General features: G+C 36.0%; 1 protein-coding gene across 1 annotated transcript in view; it reads right to left on the reverse strand.

Moving 5' to 3' along the window:
- Window positions 1-2,733: 2,733 nt before the first annotated feature.
- The window catches only part of TBK1 (TANK binding kinase 1), a 40,245-nt gene continuing 23,460 nt past the window's right edge, over window positions 2,734-19,518 (reverse strand). The window contains exons 8-21 of the mRNA XM_032420664.1: window positions 17,625-17,804; window positions 15,142-15,338; window positions 14,333-14,391; window positions 13,598-13,689; window positions 10,696-10,797; window positions 9,823-9,901; window positions 9,066-9,187; window positions 8,889-8,965; window positions 8,125-8,164; window positions 7,514-7,615; window positions 7,303-7,399; window positions 6,112-6,218; window positions 5,819-5,890; window positions 2,734-3,531 (exon numbers count right to left, since the gene is read on the reverse strand). Coding sequence (XP_032276555.1) covers window positions 3,480-3,531; window positions 5,819-5,890; window positions 6,112-6,218; window positions 7,303-7,399; window positions 7,514-7,615; window positions 8,125-8,164; window positions 8,889-8,965; window positions 9,066-9,187; window positions 9,823-9,901; window positions 10,696-10,797; window positions 13,598-13,689; window positions 14,333-14,391; window positions 15,142-15,338; window positions 17,625-17,804 — 1,378 coding nt within the window. The 3' untranslated portion in view covers window positions 2,734-3,479. The remainder of the gene's footprint in view (window positions 3,532-5,818; window positions 5,891-6,111; window positions 6,219-7,302; window positions 7,400-7,513; window positions 7,616-8,124; window positions 8,165-8,888; window positions 8,966-9,065; window positions 9,188-9,822; window positions 9,902-10,695; window positions 10,798-13,597; window positions 13,690-14,332; window positions 14,392-15,141; window positions 15,339-17,624; window positions 17,805-19,518) is intronic.

A 19,518-nucleotide genomic window follows, 5' to 3' on the forward strand; every position in this document is an offset into this window, starting at 1 on the left:
TTAGGATTTGGACTTTGAGTCTTCCTGTAAGTGACAACTGGGGAGGAAGTCCAAATAAAACAAGTGTAAGGCTTTTGAAGATACTTTGGTCTTTTTTTTGTTTTGTTTTGTTTTTAGTAATCTCTACCCCCAATGTAGGGCTCAAACTCATGACCCCGAGATCAAGAGTTGCATGCTCTCTGGGCCAGCCAGGAGCCCCAACTTTAGTCCTCTTAAAAATGGGATGTGGGGGCACCTGGGTGGCTCAGTTGGTTAAGCATCTTGGCTCAGGTCATGATCCCACGACCCTGGGATCTAGTCCCAAATCAGGGTCCCAGCTCAGTGGGGAGTCTGCTTCTCCCTCTCCTTCTGCTCCTCCCCCCGGCTCATGCTCTCTCTCACTCACTCTCAAATAAATAAAATCTTTAAAAAAAAATGGAATGTGGATGATGGATCCAGCTAAAACAATAGTGTTACAACTCCTTTATATTTTCAACACTTTATATTTTCAGCACTTCTGAGTTTTAAACATTTGAGTAAATTTCCTACAGCACTTCTGAAAGACAAAGCACAATGCGTAATAGGCATTTCTGAGTGGGGTGAAATCAGAAATAGCAGACTAATCCTGGTTGTGACTATGATTCTGAAGGGAGAATAAATTTTTGATATATCAGTTGAGATTGCTTATTCCTACTGATAGTGCCTTTCTTAATTCCAAACAACTTACCTCTTATTTTTAGCACAGAACACCACAGAAATTATTGCTTAAAAAAAGTAACAGGAAAGCAAGATAAATCCAAGATTATTATAATTCCTTTCTGGATAATTTATTGATAAATATTTTTTGAAATAAATATTTTAAGATCTTTTATATCTAAGAATAGAGGCACCCTGCTTGACATAGTGTAATTAGGTCTAAAAGCCAATTATATAGTATTTGGTAATTTCCAAAATAATAGAACCTGGAACTTCAGAAGATGTTATGGGATTATTTTTCACATTTCTTCCCTAACCTCTAATTCCTTTTTTATTTACTCAAAAATATCCTTTTTCCCATGTGCTTTATGTTCACTTATTTCATTTTTTATTTCTTGTTAGAACTATAGCTTATGTAAAGAGTTAAATCCACTAACTGTATACTATTTTTATATCATTAATCCCTACCTTTTGAAAATATATCTCAGTAATGAAAAAAAGACTACTAAACTGTAGATGTAACTTACTAGGTTATTAGATTAGCAGACTAGTATCACCATGTATTCATTAACTTAAAATGTTCTGAATGAGGATTGTATTTTTGTTTTTGTTTTTTTAATCTATTTGAGAGAGAGAGACACAGCGAGACCAGGAACAGAAGCAGGGGGAGTGGCAGAGGGAGAAGCAGGCTTCCCATGGAGCAGGGAGCCCGATGCGGGGCTCGATCCCAGGGTCCTGGGATTGAGAGCAGGGAGCCTGCTTCTCCCTCTCTCTGCCTACCGCTCCCCCTGCTTGCGTTCTGTCAAATAAAAATCTTTTAAAAAAGCAAGAATGCCTGGTTTCCATGTTGCTGTAATGGGGAATAAAACCTTAAGTCTTAACCAGTATTAACGTGGAATGGATTTGTTCTTATTAATACAACTCATAAAAATTCAATCCCCACAGCATGGGTTTATTTATTGGTAACCTTTTCTAGAGGTGCTGAAAACTAATTCTGCAAATATATTAACTGATCTCATAAGTAAAATTTTACCTAATGTTCAGTGACATAAACATTTAAACTATACAATTGAATAGTCAAATGGAAAATTAAAATCAAGAGGGATTAAACAGACACCTCCTCACCCCAGAAACTCTCAGACTAAACAGATATTTGACAGAGACCATTCACCCATGCATTTCTTTCTTTTTTTTAAGATTTTATTTATTTGAAAGGCAGAGAGTGAGAGAAAACACAAGAGGGGGGAGGGTCAGAAGGAGAAGGAGGCTCCCCGCTGGGTGGGGAGCCCAATGTGGGACTTGATCCTGGGACTCCAGGATTGTGACCTGAGCTGAAGGCAGACACTTAACAGACTGAGCCCCCCAGGTGCCCCATGCATTTATTTCTATAACGTACACAGGTGATACTTAAAATTCTCTACTACAATAATGCATGATTTGAGATTTCAAATTAAAACTTAACCCATTTTCAGTTTCCCAATGTTTATGGTAGTCAAATTTATTCACTCTTTGGGACATGTTATTTTTATGATAAGCAAGTTGTGTATAATCACACTTCAATAATCTGGTAAGTCAGAAACCAAAACCAAAATCAGAACCACATCCTTGTTGGATGAAATATCTTGCTGAGTATATCCTTTAGTATAGGACTCTGGGTAGATATTTCAAAGAGAATGCTCCCTTTGGATCTGGATAGCATAAATTTTTAAAGATTTTATTTGTCAGAGAGAGAGAGAGAGGACAAGCAGGGGGAGCTTCAGGCAGAGGGAGAGGGAGCAGACTCCCCACTGAGCAGAGAGCCCGATGTGGGGCTCGACCCCAGAACCCTGGGATCATGACCTGAGCCGAAGGCAGACGCTTAACCGACTGAGCCACCCAGGCGTCCCCCGGATAGCATAAATTAATTGGAGAACTTATACTAAATTAGAATCAGATTTAGAAGAGAAACAAAACTGTCCTTATATCCAGTAGTCTGAGAATGATTTGCAATCACCACAGATATTATTTCTTTCAAAAGACTTTTGTTTCTCAAACTGTTGTACACAGAAAAATACAAACTTTTACATTAAAACTGAGAAATTTATTGATATTTTTTCATGATGGAGTAAGTGGAATTAAATTAAACAAAAAATATACAGCTTGAAACAGCAGAAATAATCCTAAAATTTTTAAGACAGTTGTACACTTATGGCCAAAATAAAACGAACAGTTTTTAATAATTACATCACTTTAAAAATTCTGCTCAATAATTTATCTGAAATTAAACACGTATGATGATAACTGGGTTCTGGGCACCTTGTAAAATGAAATGTCACTTTATCCTTCCCCCAAAATTGTGATCCTAGTAAAACAGTGGTTTGGTTCAGCTCCTTACCCAAAGAAGCCACTTCTCCATTCTATCACTTATAAACATGTCAACTATTAGTCTTTTCTGATTTGTAAGGATGACAATTTTGGTTCCATTTAAAAAATGTTTCCAGTAGGCAGTCAGAGATGTAGAACTCAGCCTCACTCAGAAGAGTAGAGGATCAGTATTTCAACATATCATAGGTCATGGCTTTCTTCTAGTGCTCACTGAGGTCAAATGTCCTCATTTAATTATAAATGTTAAAAGGTAAAATTACATCTTAACAGCAGCCAAAAATTTATATATTTTTTTATGTATTTACAATATTGTACATATTTACATGACCACACCAAATACTGAATTGTAGAAATAAGAGACCACTTATAGAGGCATTCATTTAATGCCCCAACATTATTTTCTTGTGCAAATTAAAACTGTTCTCAAACTTCCCAGAAGGCTAAAGACAGTCAACATTGCGAAGGCCGCCATCCATGGTTAAAGAGCCAAACCTAAAACACAAAAGAAAAAAGGAAATCTTAGATGACTCATTTATTTGGCCCCCAATATTTTAAAGAAGAACATAGGAGACTTTTCAGATGAACAAGCTGTTAAAAGAGTTTAAGCAACTATGATTTGCTCTATTTCTTACTGAAACACAGTGGTATTATTATAAATATGTGAAAAAAATACCAATCGGTGGCTTGGGAGGTCTTCCTTTTTTTTTTTCCCAAAGATTTTTATTTATTTATTTGACAGAGAGAGAGAGAGAAAGAGAGAGAGAGTGCGCGCGTGTGCCGGAGAGCACAAGCGGGGGGAGCAGCAGAGGGAGAAGGAGAAGCAGGCTGCCCGCTGACCAGGCAGCCTGACGCGGGGCTTGATCCCAGGACTCTGGGATCCTGACCTGAGCTGGAGGCAGACATTTAGCTGACTGAGCCACCCAGGTGCCCCTTGGGAGGACTTCTTAAGAGAAAAGGGTGAGGGATGTGATCTAGAAAGTATTAGGAAAAACTGGGTAACTTCTTGGTGGGGTGGGATTTAGAAAAGCAAAGATAAGGAGTTGGGAGTGTGACATACTCAATGGACAGTAAGGAATGCAACCTTGCTAGAACAGAATGTTATTTTGGGGACAAGTAGGAAGTTGAGTGAATGGGCTGGGCCAGAGTATTCTATTCTTTGAATTCAAGTGTGAATTTAGACTTGACCTTTTAGGTAACAGGAGTTTAGAAATTTTTGAGCCAAAGGAGTATGCCAGTAGATCAGTGTTTGGCAAGATTGTTTTGGCTTAATAGCCATGACAGATGGGAAAAGCCTAGGCTTAGGAAGATAGGTGGTAGGTTATCACCACAGCTCCCATGTGAGGAGGAAGGAGGTCTGATGAGGCCAAGAGGGGGAATATGGAATCATTCTGAAGGACGATTACCAAACTCGATGAAAGGCAGTAAAAAAGAGAGTTAGTATATAAAATAACCTATGTTCAAGGGAGCAGGAAAAAGGTGGTTCCACTGAAGAGAATGAGGAAATTGGAGGGGAAACTGAGTTGGGAAGGGTGATATGATGTGATTTTAGATACAAAAGAAATGAAGTGATAATAAGACAGCCACATGGAGACAGTGCTCATTAGTTCTGGCACAAATCCTTAAGCAGTCATTTAACATTTAAGCTATGATTATGCCATGTTATATCACCCATATATTGTCAAATAAATTTGCAGATAAAATAGGGGAAAGTGACTTATGCGACATGGTTTAAGAAGTGAGGATTTTATGTCACAAGGCAGAAGAGATTCAATATAAGTTTGTTAAAGCATATCTTAATAGTCTCTTTTTGCTGATATTTAGCTCAAGTTGTGAAGAAACTAAATTGGGTACTATAAAAAAGTTAGATAATTACTATGTAATTGCTATAAACCAAGAGAAAAAAAGATTTTAAAACCAAAAGGCAATTCACACACAAATTTGAATAAACATAAAAAGATGCTTCATATCACTATTAACCAAAGAAATGCAAATTAAAATAAGATACCTGTTTTTACTAAACCAATCAGCAAACATTAAAAATGGTAACATTCGGGGCATCTGGGTGCCTTAGTCGGTTAAGCCTCGGACTCTTGATTTTGGCTCAGGTCATGATCTCAGGTTTGGGAGACTGAGCCCAGCCTCAGGCTCTGAGCTCAGTGAGGCATCTGCTTGAGATTCTCTCTCTCCCTCTCCTTTTGCCCCCCACCCCCAACTTGTGCATGTACACTCTCAAATAAATATTTAAAAAATAATGATTCTAGATTTATTTATTTATTTATTTACAGAGAGCAAACAAGCATGGGGAGGGGAAGAGGGAGAGGGAGAAAAATCCTCAAGCAGATTCCCTGCTGAGCACGGAGCCTAAGGCAGGGCTCCATCTCCTGAACCTGAGATCATGACCTGAGCCAAAATCGAGTCATACGTTTAACCGACCGAGCCACCCAGGCACCCCAATAAATTACGATTCTAATGAGATGTATGAAAAATAATGTGCAAAAGATTTTCATTTTCACAAACTGATTCAAATAAGCAAATAATTCTATTAACCAGTGCTACTATAAAATGGAATCGATCACAGCTGACTTGTCTTTATCCAAGCAACCCCAAACACATTAAAAGGCACCATGGAAATCACAAAACAAAAGGGTTCTGACTTTATATCCTTTCCCCATTACTTTAACCTACTGATACAGGAAGACAGACAGGTACAAATATAGATCTATATGTACTCCCTTGCATAAAAAAAATCACAGGGCAGAATAATATTTGCGTTACTTACCTTTCTAAGATATGATTATTTTCAGCAAGTTCTTTAACCACCCCTTCCATTTCTTCCTTTAATTTCTTCATACTATAAAAACAAAACAAGTGTCAATGTCTCTGCTCAAAAAAGTATGGAAATGTTTTAGAATTCTATTATGTTTTAGTTCTCTAGATTAGACTAAGCCATTGAATAACATTTGCAAATGTATTCACAACAAATACCCAAAATTTCAAAATAAAAGAGCAAGATCACAAACTGAAATAAAAATGAATGGAAACATCATAGTTACCAAATAATAAATTTCTTACCCAAGAGTCATTTCCACTAATGTGTTAGAACATGGATAAATTGGGGTCATGGTATGTTTGACTCCACTGGAGGCTGCCAACATTTTCTGGGGCAAAGTTTCTTGTAACTGAAACATCAAAAAAACCTACATCAATCACTGAACAAAGTACAAACTACAGATCTTACATTAAATGTTACACTTTGTTTTTTTAAAGATTTCATTTATTTATTTGACAGAGAGAAAGCGAGCACAAGCAGGGGGAGTGACACGCAGAGGCAAAGGGAGAGGGAGAAGCAGACTCCCCGCTGAGCAGGGAGCCCGATGCGGGGCTCAATCCCAAGACCCTGGGATCATGACCTGAGCCGAAGGCAGACGCTTAACCAACTGAGCCACCCAGGTGCCCTAAATGTTACACATTTTATAAGCCCTTTATAGCTTTAAATTTTAATTTCAAAACTGTGAATGATACAGTAGTTAAAAAGGGCTCTGGCTTTTCTCCCAAGGGTGTTGAGAAACCCTGGTAAGATTTTTTTTTTTTTTTTAAAGATTTTATTTATTTGACAGAGAGAGACACAGCGAGAGAGGGAACACAAGCAGGGGGAGTGGGAGAGGGAGAGGCATGCTTCCCGCTGAGCAGGGAGCCTGATGCGGGGCTCGATCCCAGGGATCAAAGGCAGATGCTTAACGACTGAGCCAACCGGGTGCCCCTAAATCAACACTTTAAAAAATCCTCTTTTGGGGCGCCTGGGTGGCTCAGTCGTTAAGTGTCTGCCTTCAGCTCAGGTCATGATCCCAGGATCCTGGGATCGAGCCCCGCATCGGGCTCCCTGCTCGGCGGGAAGCCTGCTTCTCCCTCTCCCTCTGCCGCTCCCCCTGCTTGTGTTCCTGCTCTCACGCTCTGTCAAATAAATAAATAAAATCTTAAAAAAATAAAAAATCCTCTTTTTATAGATGATTAAAGAATGGTCTATCAGATGCTTTTTTAAAAAAATTAAATTTTTTATTTTATCAGATGCTTTTAATTGTAAAACATCTAAGTTCTGAAAAGTTGGCTTGAAACACATATTACAAATGGGCAAACAGAACTGAATATAAGGTGTATTATGTCCCACTTCTCTCTTTTCAATCATTTCAAATATAAACTGAGAAGAAATGTATTTTTTTCCAAACAGGAAAAAGATTTTTTTCTAGATACTTCTGATAGTTATACCTCATTTGTATAGTCTTGATACTTTGATACTTCTTCTTCAATATCAAAACACTGATTAGTTAAGGATAATAACTGTTTCCTAAGATGAAGCATCTTTCTGAAAACCAAAAAGAATCAATTAATAAGCAGTCTAATGAAATAGTAATCTTATTTACAATATACAATGTACACTGAATTGTACATTGTGCAGTCAACCACTAAGGTTACTTACCTCATCCATTCTTCTGACTTATCCAAAAATGCCTCATATTTTTTAACACATTCATCTGTAAAGTGGGTCATAGCTTTTGTTGCATGGTAATACAGTTTTTGCCTATAATTTAGAAATAATCACAGTCTTAAACCAATGTGATGGTTTCTATTTCCAATATTAAAAACTTTTCAAATACATAAAATTTATGTTTCTTAATAATGACTGTTCTGGCTTTAGAATATGTATAGTAGAAAGCCAAAGGTTTCTAAGATACACATTACAGCAGCAAGAAGTGAAAGAGAAGGTTCATAATGGAGAATGGTCAGAACATATTTATTTAATGAAGTTAAGGTTAAGAAAGAGGTTAAATCTGTCCTTGCCTATGTTCTCTATTATCTATCCTTCTACAATCAAAGCACATGATGTAGAAGATGCCCCCTCATTCTCCCTTCTCCTCAACCTCTCAACCAGGGACCAGACAAGTGGGCCTCAAATATGTGCACACACAGTAACAATTCTGTAAGGCCAAGATTAAAATGTATTTTTTATTATAATTAATTTCAACTTTAAGAGGAATTATATTAATAACATAACCAAAAATAATTGTTAAACACAATAAGGACACTTACTTATCAAATTTGTGGATCTGTTCTTCATTATAAGCTAATCCTAAAAATAAGAAATATTACTTCTGTAAATGTAGAATCACAAAATCATGCACACTTCTTTTTCTTTCGAGATTATGACTTCAAAAAGACTAAGAGTTTAGAGTAGATGACATAAACTCATGACCCATGGATTAGATATACAGCTCACAAATGCTTTTAATGGATCTGTACAGTGTTAACATAAAAAAAATTAACTGCCAACATTTAAAAATCAGGATATTTCTTTCTTTTAAAGACTTATGTACTTATTTAAATACTCTCTACACCCAATGTGGGGCTCAACCCATGACCCCGAGATCAAGAGTCGTATGCTCCACTGACTGAGCTAGCTAGGTGCCCACAAGATATTTCTAATAAAATCTGTATTTTCAGCTTCTCTTGAGAATAGGAAGATTTTTGGGCAATGACTTTGGTGAATCTGAGTAGTGACTCTCCCCTTCAGATGGGTATTTCCTCTCCTATCGTTCTCAGTCTCCACTGGCCAATTTCATTCCTTTCTGTTACATGACTGGTCTCTAGAGATTTTAGAGTTCAGGACCCTTAATTTAAAATATTCAAAAAGTTGGTTTTAAGAATAATTTTTAGTATATTCAGTCTCTTTCCCAACAGAATCTAGTCTATGAAATAAATAAGGAGCCACCCTTATAAATATACCAAATTAATTCAACTGAATTACAACTAGTAGAGCTGATTCATTAGATTAACAAATGGCAAACTTTACTTACTTCGTTCTGCTTTGTCTTTTTTGAACTGATAGTAAATCTCTGTGATGCAATTTAGCAGGACTTGTAGCTTTTCTACACTATGTAGGGGGAAAAAGTCCAAATAAATTAACTGAGTCAATGTGAAAAAGGACATTTAATAATAAGAGCGGAAGCTACCAATAAAATTATATAACCTACTGTCTATCTTTTGGATGAGTGCCTTCTTGATGGGCCCATGTATCTGCCAGCAGACCACCTGGAGATAATTTGCCTTCGATATCCTGAAGACTGGTTTCTATTGTTCCCTGAGAACTGGAAAGCTAAATAAAACCAATGGGTTGAGACTCAGATTAGCAAAATACAGAAATGATACATTGCCAAAGGAGTCTAAAGTCTTAATCGTATTGCTTTTGTGGATGGATTACGTCAATTCAAAGTCAGAAAAATTATTTTTATTTTTAAAGGCAAGGACAGTTTCTTGGTTAGATTTTTCCATAAAGAGTATTATATGATAATAAAATATGAGATTAACTAGTATTAATACATTTTATAAAATATTTCTTTTTTAAAGATTTTTTTTTTTTTAAAGATTTTATTTATTTATTTGACAGAGACAGTGAGAGCAGGAACACAAGCAGGGGGAGTGGGAGAGGGAGAAGCAGGCTTCCCGCTGAGCAGGGAGCCCGATGTGGGACTCGATCCCAGGACTCTGGGATCATGACCTGAGCCGAAGGCAGCCGCTTAACGACTGAGCCACCCAGGCGCCCCTATAAAACATTGCTTACATTAAATATCCTTTCTTAAAAAACATACAAAATCCTTTCATTCAATTAACCTTGTTTCTTTACCTGTAAAATATGGTTAATAGTCTATATCTCATAGAGTTGTTATGAAAGTCAAATAGGAGAACCATGAGCATGGTCCCAATGACTGTCATCATTTTGTAAATACTTACTCTCAACAATTTGGTGTGTATGTCTGAAATTTCACCTAACTCTGCTGCTTCTAGGTTGATCTTCATCAGCTTTTCATATCTGTATGAAAAACAAGTATGGAAAAATTAAATGAGCATAATGAATATATAGATTTTAAAAGATGTTTTTATAAATTATATCTGAATTATTATCATAACTATTTAAGAATACTGAATGCAAAGCCTACAAGCAACAGATTCCAAGAAAACTTGCTGTCTCTGTGAAGAAGGAATTTTATATACTTCTATTAACAAATTTTTATACGAGATAAAATAAAAAAGACAATTTCCAACAGTCTTATGCCAGGATAATAGTCAAAATACTAGATTGCAGAATGGTGGTCAATAGTACATACTGATTTCATTTACTGTATTTCCTCTGCAGTATAAATAATACAGCCTAGGAATAGAGAAATCTAAAATATCATTCTGTTTCAAAAAACAGTCTCAGGGATAAGATTAATTAATAAGTAGTAATAAACTAAAAGTAATCCCCAAATTCTATAAATACTACCAAAATACAGTTCTAGAATACCCCTTCCTACTTCCTTTGTTGACTGCAGTTTTTATATTTTCCTATTCAGAGTGTCTAATTTGCAAGGTTAAAAAATGAGATGTTTTTATGTCAGATTACCTTTTCCTTTGCAAAGGGTAGGAGAAAATGCCACCAAATGTTCATTTCTTACTAAGACGACTAAATTTTGTCTTTGTGAGGAATTAACTTAATCTACGGTTGTATCTTAATACAAACACTTGCATAGCATATTGTATTATGCCAAGGATAACTAAATAATTAAAGAGAAATGGGACAATATTTAATATTAACCACTATTAGTAAGGAAGTAATCTACTCACACTTTCACAGTTTTTTCAATGTTTCTGATGCAGAAATCCAGTGTGATCACAACTTCTGTCTTTTTGTGAACAGTTTCATTATAATCATCTTTAACTAATTCTCTAAAAAATAATAATATTCTCATTAGTTTATCTAAGGAATGATTTGGTTTTTTAAAAAGGTTTTCTCTTGTTTATCACTAATTACACTGCTGTTACTACTGTTCAAACAAATTTATTAACAATCTTGTTACATTATGAAAGCCAATTCATTTTTTTCCCTCTTGGGCTGAGTCTTGCCAATTTACTTTTTATTACTGGAAGCATTATTGTGACCCCAACACTTATCCAGGGCACAAACCATTAATTACTACTTATTAAGTTAAGAGTTTGGAAATCTAAGGCATTAAAATTATATTAAGGAATAAAAGCGAATCTATAATCACATGAATAAGCTAAATAGCATTACGCTTTATACCACCAGAATCAATTTTTATTATTCATAGTAGATTATGATCTCTGAAGAAGCAGGATGACATAGTAAATAATAAAACTGGAGGGCTTTTGGTCTACATTAAGGGTCAACAAACTAAACTTGTTTTTGCTGAGAATGACATTTTTATTTTCAAAGGTTGTAAAAACAAAGAAGAGACCTATGTGGCCCACAGAGTCTAAAATATTTACTAACTGAAAAAGTTTATCAACAGTGATCTACACTAAAAACTATTAAAAAAAAAAAAAAACCCAAAACCAAAAAATAAAGCAAAAAACTATTTTCTCATGACTTATTAAACTACAAGTTAATAGGTAAAAGAAATCGGGGCGCCTGGGTGGCTCAGTCGTTAAGCGTCTGCCTTCGGCCCAGGTCATGATCCCAGGGTCCTGGGATCGAGCCCCGCATCAGGCTCCCCGCTCGGCAGGAGGCTTGCTTCTTCCTCTCCCATTCCCCCTTCTTGTGTTCCTGCTCTCGCTATCACTCTCTGTCAACTAAATAAATAAAATCTTAAAAAAACAAAAACAAAAACAAAAAAAACAAAAACAATAGGTAAAAAATAAAAGCTTTATGGAGCAGTGACTGTGGTAGATAACAAGAGCAAGAGGATACGAGAGCTGTTAGTAACAATACCACAAAAGTAAAGAGAGTCAATACTTAAAGAGTTTTCTAGAAATTATTTAGTAAAAATGAAAAGGCTTCTTAATGGAAAGAGAAAAGCATAGGCTTACAAGCTGGATATGTGAACACCTAAAAAACCCCATCAATTTATGGATTTAACATAAAGGTGACAGGCAAAAAAAAGTGTCATTCTTCTTTCTTCTTAAAGCACCAGCAGAACAAGAATGATGAAATGCTTCATACATGTTTTTGCAAGAAGGGAAGATTACGTGTGAGGCAGATATACATAAACTGTCACAAGCATTAAAGCCAAGGAGCATTATGAGCCCAGGGAACATGAAGCCATTACTAAGTGTATATAAAATTCAAAAGCCTCAAATGATATATAGAAACTGGAGGCATGATGTTCAAGGGAGACCATTTATTCTCTGCTTCTAGCAGAGGAAAGAAGGATCTACAAATCATGAAAAAAGAGCAAATTATATTCATCCACAAAATATTTCTTAGGGTTACTTTCAGGGGAAGAGAATACTTAACTAGATGATCAATATTCTTGACCTAGAATAACTATATTAAGTGATTTAGTAAAAAAAAAAAAGTAATTTCATTTTTTAAAAAAGATTTTATTTATTTATTTGACAGAGGGAGAGAGAGAGCACAAGCAGGGGGAGCAGCAGGTAGAGGGAGAGGGAGGAGCAGGGAACCTGATGCGGGGCTCGATCCCAGGACCGGATCAGGACCTGAGCCGAAAGCAGTTGCTCAACCAACTGAGCCACCCAGGTGTCCCACGTATAATTTCACTTATATGAAAAGTCTAGAATAGGCAAATCTATATAGATAGAAAGCATATTTGTGGTTGCCTGGGGCTAGGAGGTTATGGGGGAAATGGGGAGTGACTGCTTATGGGTACAGGATTTCTTTTTGGGGTGACAAAAATATTCTACAATGAGTGGTGATGGCTACACAACTCTGTGAATGCACTAAAAATCATTGAATTATACACTTAAAAATGGGTGAATTAAACAGTATGTGAATTATAGCTCAATAATGCTGTTAGAAAAATAAAGTTGAGAGTATCCTTCATTTGGGAAAAAGGCAAGAAAGAAAGGAAGATTCTGAGGACCTGAACTCTAGAACAAGTACAGATGGTACTGCATTATACCACCGCCAAAGGCGGGGCAGCTGGGTGGCTCAGTCAGTTAAGTGTATGCCTTTGGCTCTTGTCATAGTCCTGGGGTCCTGGGATCGAGCCCCACATCAGGCTGCTCAGCAGGGAGTCTGCTTCTCCCTCTCCCTCTGCCTCTTCCCCTTGTTCGAGCTCTTTCTCTCTCAACTAAATAAATAAAATCTTAAAAACAAAAAAAACAAAAAATGACAAAGCCTACCAAGATAGTGAGATGACAGCCCCAGTCAAGGTCCTTGGAAAAAGATTTCATTTAACATCACATTGTACAGTGTGGCATTAAGTTTTACAATTCAGATACTATTTGTCCCATCTGTCTCACAAGGTTGTTGTAGGACTCAAATGAAAAAATATACTGCTAAATGTGTTGTAAACTAAACGTGAAACAAATGTATTATACTAAAACCCAAGGGACACCTGGCTGGCTCTGCTGGTGGAGCATGTGACTCTTGATCTCAGGGTCATGAGTTCGAGCCCCACTACTGGGTGCAGAGATTACTTAAAAACAAAACAAAATGAAACAACAAAAAAACCCCAAGCACTTGACCCTATGTAGTCTGAAGAGGTAAAGTATCTCAAAGATGGGGTGGTTACCACTTATTTTCAAATTTCAATCTATTACTTACATCAACCATCGTATGCCCTTTCGCATTAATTCCTGATAAAGCAGCAAGGTACTGGCGACTTTACAGGCGTAACACACGACTCCTGTTATTGCCTAATGAAGAAACACAGTATTTGGTGCTAATTGTGGTACAGGGTAAGAAAAAACTTCTACGTAACAATTTTCAAGCTTATATATTTTTATCAGGTTAATTAAAAACACTACCAATTTCTAAAAGCTAAGGACAGATACAATAAATATTTCATTCTTTTTTTTTCTTTAAATATTTCATTCTTTACATGATAATGTTAAAAACGCACTGCCTAGGGGCGCCTGGGTGGCTCAGTCGTTAAGCGGCTGCCTTCGGCTCAGGTCATGATCCCAGGGTTCTGGGATCGAGCCCCATATCCGGCTCCTTGCTCAGAGAGAAGCCTGCTTCTCCCTCTCCCACTCCCCCTGCTTGTGTTCCTGCTCTCGCTATCTCTCTCTCTGTCAAATAAATAAAATCTTTAAAAAAAAAAAAAAACAAAAAAACGCACTGCCTCTACAGAGAAAACTTTCTTAGCAGTTCAAGAAAAGATATAAAGAAGAAAGAACACAAATTAATTTGCAATGGATAATCATTTAAATGAATAATTTCCTAGATCATATAGGCATATGTAAAGATAATTATCTTTTATTGCTTCCACTATTGATAATTTTAATTCAGATGTTTACATAGTAATTCTTTTTCATAGTAATTTAATTAAATACTAACCTTAGCCATGCTAGCATCCCCATCTAAATCGTAACGTGGATGTACTTTAGGGAGGGAAACTGAAATATTAAGTAAAATAATAAAAATCAGAAATAAAGTATTTTGAATAAATTATTATATCCTTTATATAGCAATTTTAAAAATTAAACATTAACCTCTAAATTACCTCTAAATTAAACATTAGTAGCAAAACTCTTTGAAGTTCTTTTCCAGGTTAAAAAAAGATTACTTGAAACAATGCTCATTCCTTAACAAGAAATTACCTGAAATATTTCTAAGGAGTTCAATTTTTTCTTAAACATATTCCCACACAATAAGCTCAATGCTTCTCTTTAAATCTAAATCAAATCCGAAAGATCCAAATAGAAAAGTAAAAATCTGGGTAATTTATTTTTTTCACCAGTAGGATTAATAATTTAAGATTCCAAAATGTAGATCTAATTTTTCTTAGACTCCAAAGCCTGGCAAAGTGTCCTATTCACACTGGACACAATAAACATTTGCTCATATTTATGATACAAAAGGTTATTTTGAGTGTTAGTAAAATACTAAAAGCAGAGAGCTACAGTAAAACATACGTGACAAACTAATTTACCATTTTTTGAAACAAAGTATTTAAGGTCAAATTACTGTAGTCTACAAAGGCCTTTCAATTTCATTACTAGTCTCGGTCAACTAATTTACAAAATTTTAATGTTTATGAAAATTCTACATTACTGTCATCAATCAACTTTATGAAGATGCCATTTATTTTTACAGGTCTTTTTTTTTTAATGGCTAGCAAGATCACTACGAAAATCCCAACTTACTTTTTTCATATATCAATCCTATGGTACTCAGAGGTTCCCGACTTACTACAAAGATGGGATTTTCCTCCGTAGTTTTAGGGAAATGCTGTGCCAGTCTTCCAGGTTCTATGACTAAACGTCGTCCTTCATATATAAGTTCTTGATTTGAAGAAATAATTTTGGTTTGTTTATATACCAGTTCATGAAATACAGTAGCACTGTGTGAGGAAAATTCAAAAGGACAACATAACTGGGATGGAGTAAGAAGTAAAAATCTTTTTTTTTTTTTGTGCTGAGTACAACAACATTCATTTCTATGCGATACTTCAGATCATGGCCAGTCTATAGATACACTGCTTTGTTGATGTGGGTACTATGATGTCTATTAAACTGAAAATTCCACATAACCTGTCTAGAAGGCAATCAATTCTAAAACACTTTTATGTCTGAACACCCATGTTGGATACGTGTAGGATACAGGATTCTTAATGTTTAATAACGGGGAGCCAACACAGCAGAGCACTTCGGAGCACAGACTCTGGATCAGACTACCTGGGCTCAAATTCCAGTTCTACTTACTTGCTGAGTCACCTTAAGTTACTTAACTCCTCTGTGCTAAGTTTCCTCGCCTATAAAATGCAAACAGTATCACCCACCTCACAGAACCATGGGGAGGATTAAATGCCTTAAACAGCTGAGAACAGTCTCTGCGATATGATTGTATAATATCTGTTAAATTAATGAAACCAGATTTTTTCAAAATGATATTTTGGGGAAAAAGTCAGATTCTCCTTGAATAGACCTATGCAATCAAAGAAACATTTCAGCAGCAATGCTGTGATTTGGCTCAGGCTTGGGTGGGCTTTTTTTTTTTTTTTTTTTAAAGATTTTATTTATTTATTTGACAGAGAGAGACACAGTGAGAGAGGGAACACAAGCAGGGGGAGTGGGAGAGGGAGAAGCAGGCTTCCTGCAGAGCAGAGAGCCTGATGCGGGGCTCGATCCCAGGACCCTGGGATCATGACCTGAGCCGAAGGCAGACGCTTAACGACTGAGCCACCCAGGCGCCCCTTGAGTGGGCTTTTTATGTTCAAATGTACTCTTAAAATGAAATAGTGGCCAGCACCTATGATACTTTTTTTTTTTTTTTTTTAAAGATTTTACTTATTTGAGAGGGAGAGAGCACGAGCAGGGGGAGGACCAGAGGGAAAGGGACAAGCAGACTCCTTGCTGAGCTCAGAGCCAGACTCAGGGCTGGATCCCAGGGCCCTGAGATCATGACCTGAGCCAAAATCAAGAGTCGGCTGCTTAACTGACTGGGCCACCCAGGCGCCCCTATGACACTTATTCAGGCTATTACATACCAAAACAAAGATGAATAATATATATTTAACCTAATGTTATATTAGTATTATTTTATTATATTGATGTTCTATTTAATGTTTATAATATTATCAGTATATTATACATATTACATATTAAAATCTAAAATATGATTTTATCTAATTGGTTCTACTCCTTAATAAATTGCCAGTAAAGGTTTCTTTTTGAGTTTTATGAGACATCAAAACTACTATTTGAATCTTGTCAAAACAGACACTAAGACACACAGAATGGGTATAACGCTTTTTCCCCCTTCATTTTAAAAAAACATTTTGAGATCACTGTAGATTCACATGCAGGTCTAAGAAAAAATACACTTTGATGCTATATACCCTTTGCCCAGTTTCTCCCAATGGTAACATCTTGCATATAATATAGTATAATATTACAACCAGGATATTGATACTGATATAATCCACCTATGACATTTAGATTTCCCTAGTTTTACATGTGTGTGTATATTCAGTTATATGTGGTTCTATCATATAGGTAGATTTTTTAAAAATAATATAGGTGTAATGTGTTTTTGTTTAGGTAAAACAAATGCTTATTACTCCAGCACCTAATAAGGGGTTTATGCCACATATGCAAATAATAACTACACTAACTATATTTAAGACTTACGCTTTAATGTTTTTTAAATGACAGGGCAGTACTCTTAAATTTGTCTTTTTTTTTTTTTTAAAGTAGGTCCTATGCCTAACATGGGGTTTGAACTCAGGACCTGGAGACTAAGAGTCACATGTTCTAACAACTGAGCCAGCCAGGTGACCCTGACAGGGCAGTGCTCTTAATAAAACCCAGCCCATTTACTGGTAGATGTTATTTGTGGTTATGTGATTATCTAAGAGACAAGGCATAGAAACAGAAATAGTCTTGTAAAACTTGCAGTTTAAGAACAAACTAAGTTGCCTGTAAATTTTATAAAAGTAGAAAATTAATCCTTTCACGCCAAAAATAAGTGAAAAAAATTTACTAAGCACTCAAACGTAATTTCCTAAGTGGGAAGTGGGTGCCTTTGGAGAAGCTGAGACATCTTTTCCATTTTCTCTACTAATTTAGGAAGATAATTATAAAACACAACATTATGATATAGGATGAAAACATAAAGAGGTACTTACGTATTATAGCTATGAATATAAATCTTATGAGCTGTCATTTGTTGTAGCGAAAAAACATGAATTATCATTCGATGAAGTATATCACTAGTTTCGGCAAAAAACTGGTCAAAACCCCAACACTTTTCCTGATCTGCCTCCAGGATGTTTGCAAGAACAGGAGTAAGTAGAACCTGAAGACCCCTAAAATAGTATTGAAAAAGTTACTTGAAGAGTGAATGTTGTATTTTGTCTAGGTACAAAATCATAATATTTACCAACAAATCAAAGTAACTGCTATTACTTAAGATTGATATAAAAATTTTTTTTTAAGATTCTATTTATTTGAGAGAGAGAGCAAGAGAGAGAGAGCACGAGTGGGGTGAGGGGCACAGGGAGACGGAGAAGCAGGCTCCCCGCCGAGCAGGGAGCCTGATGCGGGACTTGATCCTGGGACTCCGGGATCATGACCTGAGCCACCGAGGTGCCCCTGATATAAAATTTTTAAAAATCTGCCAACTTTTCAGAAAGTCAGGTAACCTTGGTTTAAAATTACTTGTCAATGAATCAGGGGTTATGGTATTTTTAATGTTAACTTATCTTTTACTGATTATTTTCTTTGATTCGTTCCTTCCCAAGTTTTCTTACTTTTCCAAACACACTCTAACATTGTACATCCATGGCCATCCAGGTGAGATCAGTGGTTTAGAACCAGGTAGTCATGATGATAAGATAATGGTTTAATTTCAGGATCTTTAATGTCCTTTTAATACGGCTCTCCAATATATAACTTTTAATGTTGAACTTATATACCTTTTTTTTGTAGTATACTTCTTTAGGAAGTAAAATTAATATAACCATCCAGCAATCAATTAGTGCCAATTCAACTAGGGATAATTTTTGACTAATAAGCTTAAAATTTTTAAAAATGAGAAAAGAAAATAAAGACCTTTATTTTTTTCTCATGCTTTCACTGAATTATACAATATACTCAAATAGACTCTCAATTATGGAATTTCAAGTAGTTTTTAAAATATATTCTTTTTTTTAAAAAATGTAGGCTCCATGCCCAGCATGAAGCCCAAACCAGGGCATGGGCTCACAATCATGAGATCGAGACCTGAGATCAAGAGTCGGGCACTTAACTGACTGAGCCACCCAGGTGCCCCTAAAATATATTCTTGACTATGTAACAGACACTGGAATAATTCCTTGGTGTGGTTATTCTGATTAGTTAGAGGTGGACAGGTGGTAGCATGCAAGTTAGTTAAATGAGAATCAACCCAGAAATCTTTGCTATCGGTCTATCTTCCCACTGAGCTTTCAAAGCTTTGAGAATGTGAGTTGGGAATGGCAGCAGCTACCTGGTGGCTGCCAGCAGAGCCTGACCTAGAGAAAAGACAAATCAGATTGAAGAGACCAAGTCTTGATATCACAGTCTGAGTCCAAGGATTCAGCTGGGCTTTGAATCACATACACACATGAACTTCTAATTCCAAGGTCAATCTATATCCTTTTTCACTTAAACCAGCTGAGTTAGGTCTTTCTCACTTGCTACCCAGTCTTGGCTAATACATACAATGATCGTTATCTTTTTTTTACAGTTTTTATATTTTTGATAGTTGTTTTCATTGCTGATTTGTAGTACCTTAAAGTCCTTACTATTTAAAAAAAGAAAACAAGATTATATAATATACTTTCTGGTACCTAAGCAATTTTTATCAAAGAATTTTTAACTTGGTGTGCTAAAGACTGATAGGCAAGACCTGCTACCCTCCTGAAATATACAATCTGTAGTTCAGATTGCCAAATTACTGACTCTGAGTTTCAACAATATAATTATTAGCCAGTGTTCACTTCCTGACCCCTTTACATTTTATCAGTTTTGCCTGAAATTCCAAAAATATTTTCTAAATCA

The sequence above is a fragment of the Phoca vitulina genome, unplaced genomic scaffold (assembly GCF_004348235.1).
Source record: "Phoca vitulina isolate PV1807 unplaced genomic scaffold, GSC_HSeal_1.0 scaffold23, whole genome shotgun sequence".
Lineage (NCBI taxonomy): Eukaryota > Metazoa > Chordata > Mammalia > Carnivora > Phocidae > Phoca > Phoca vitulina.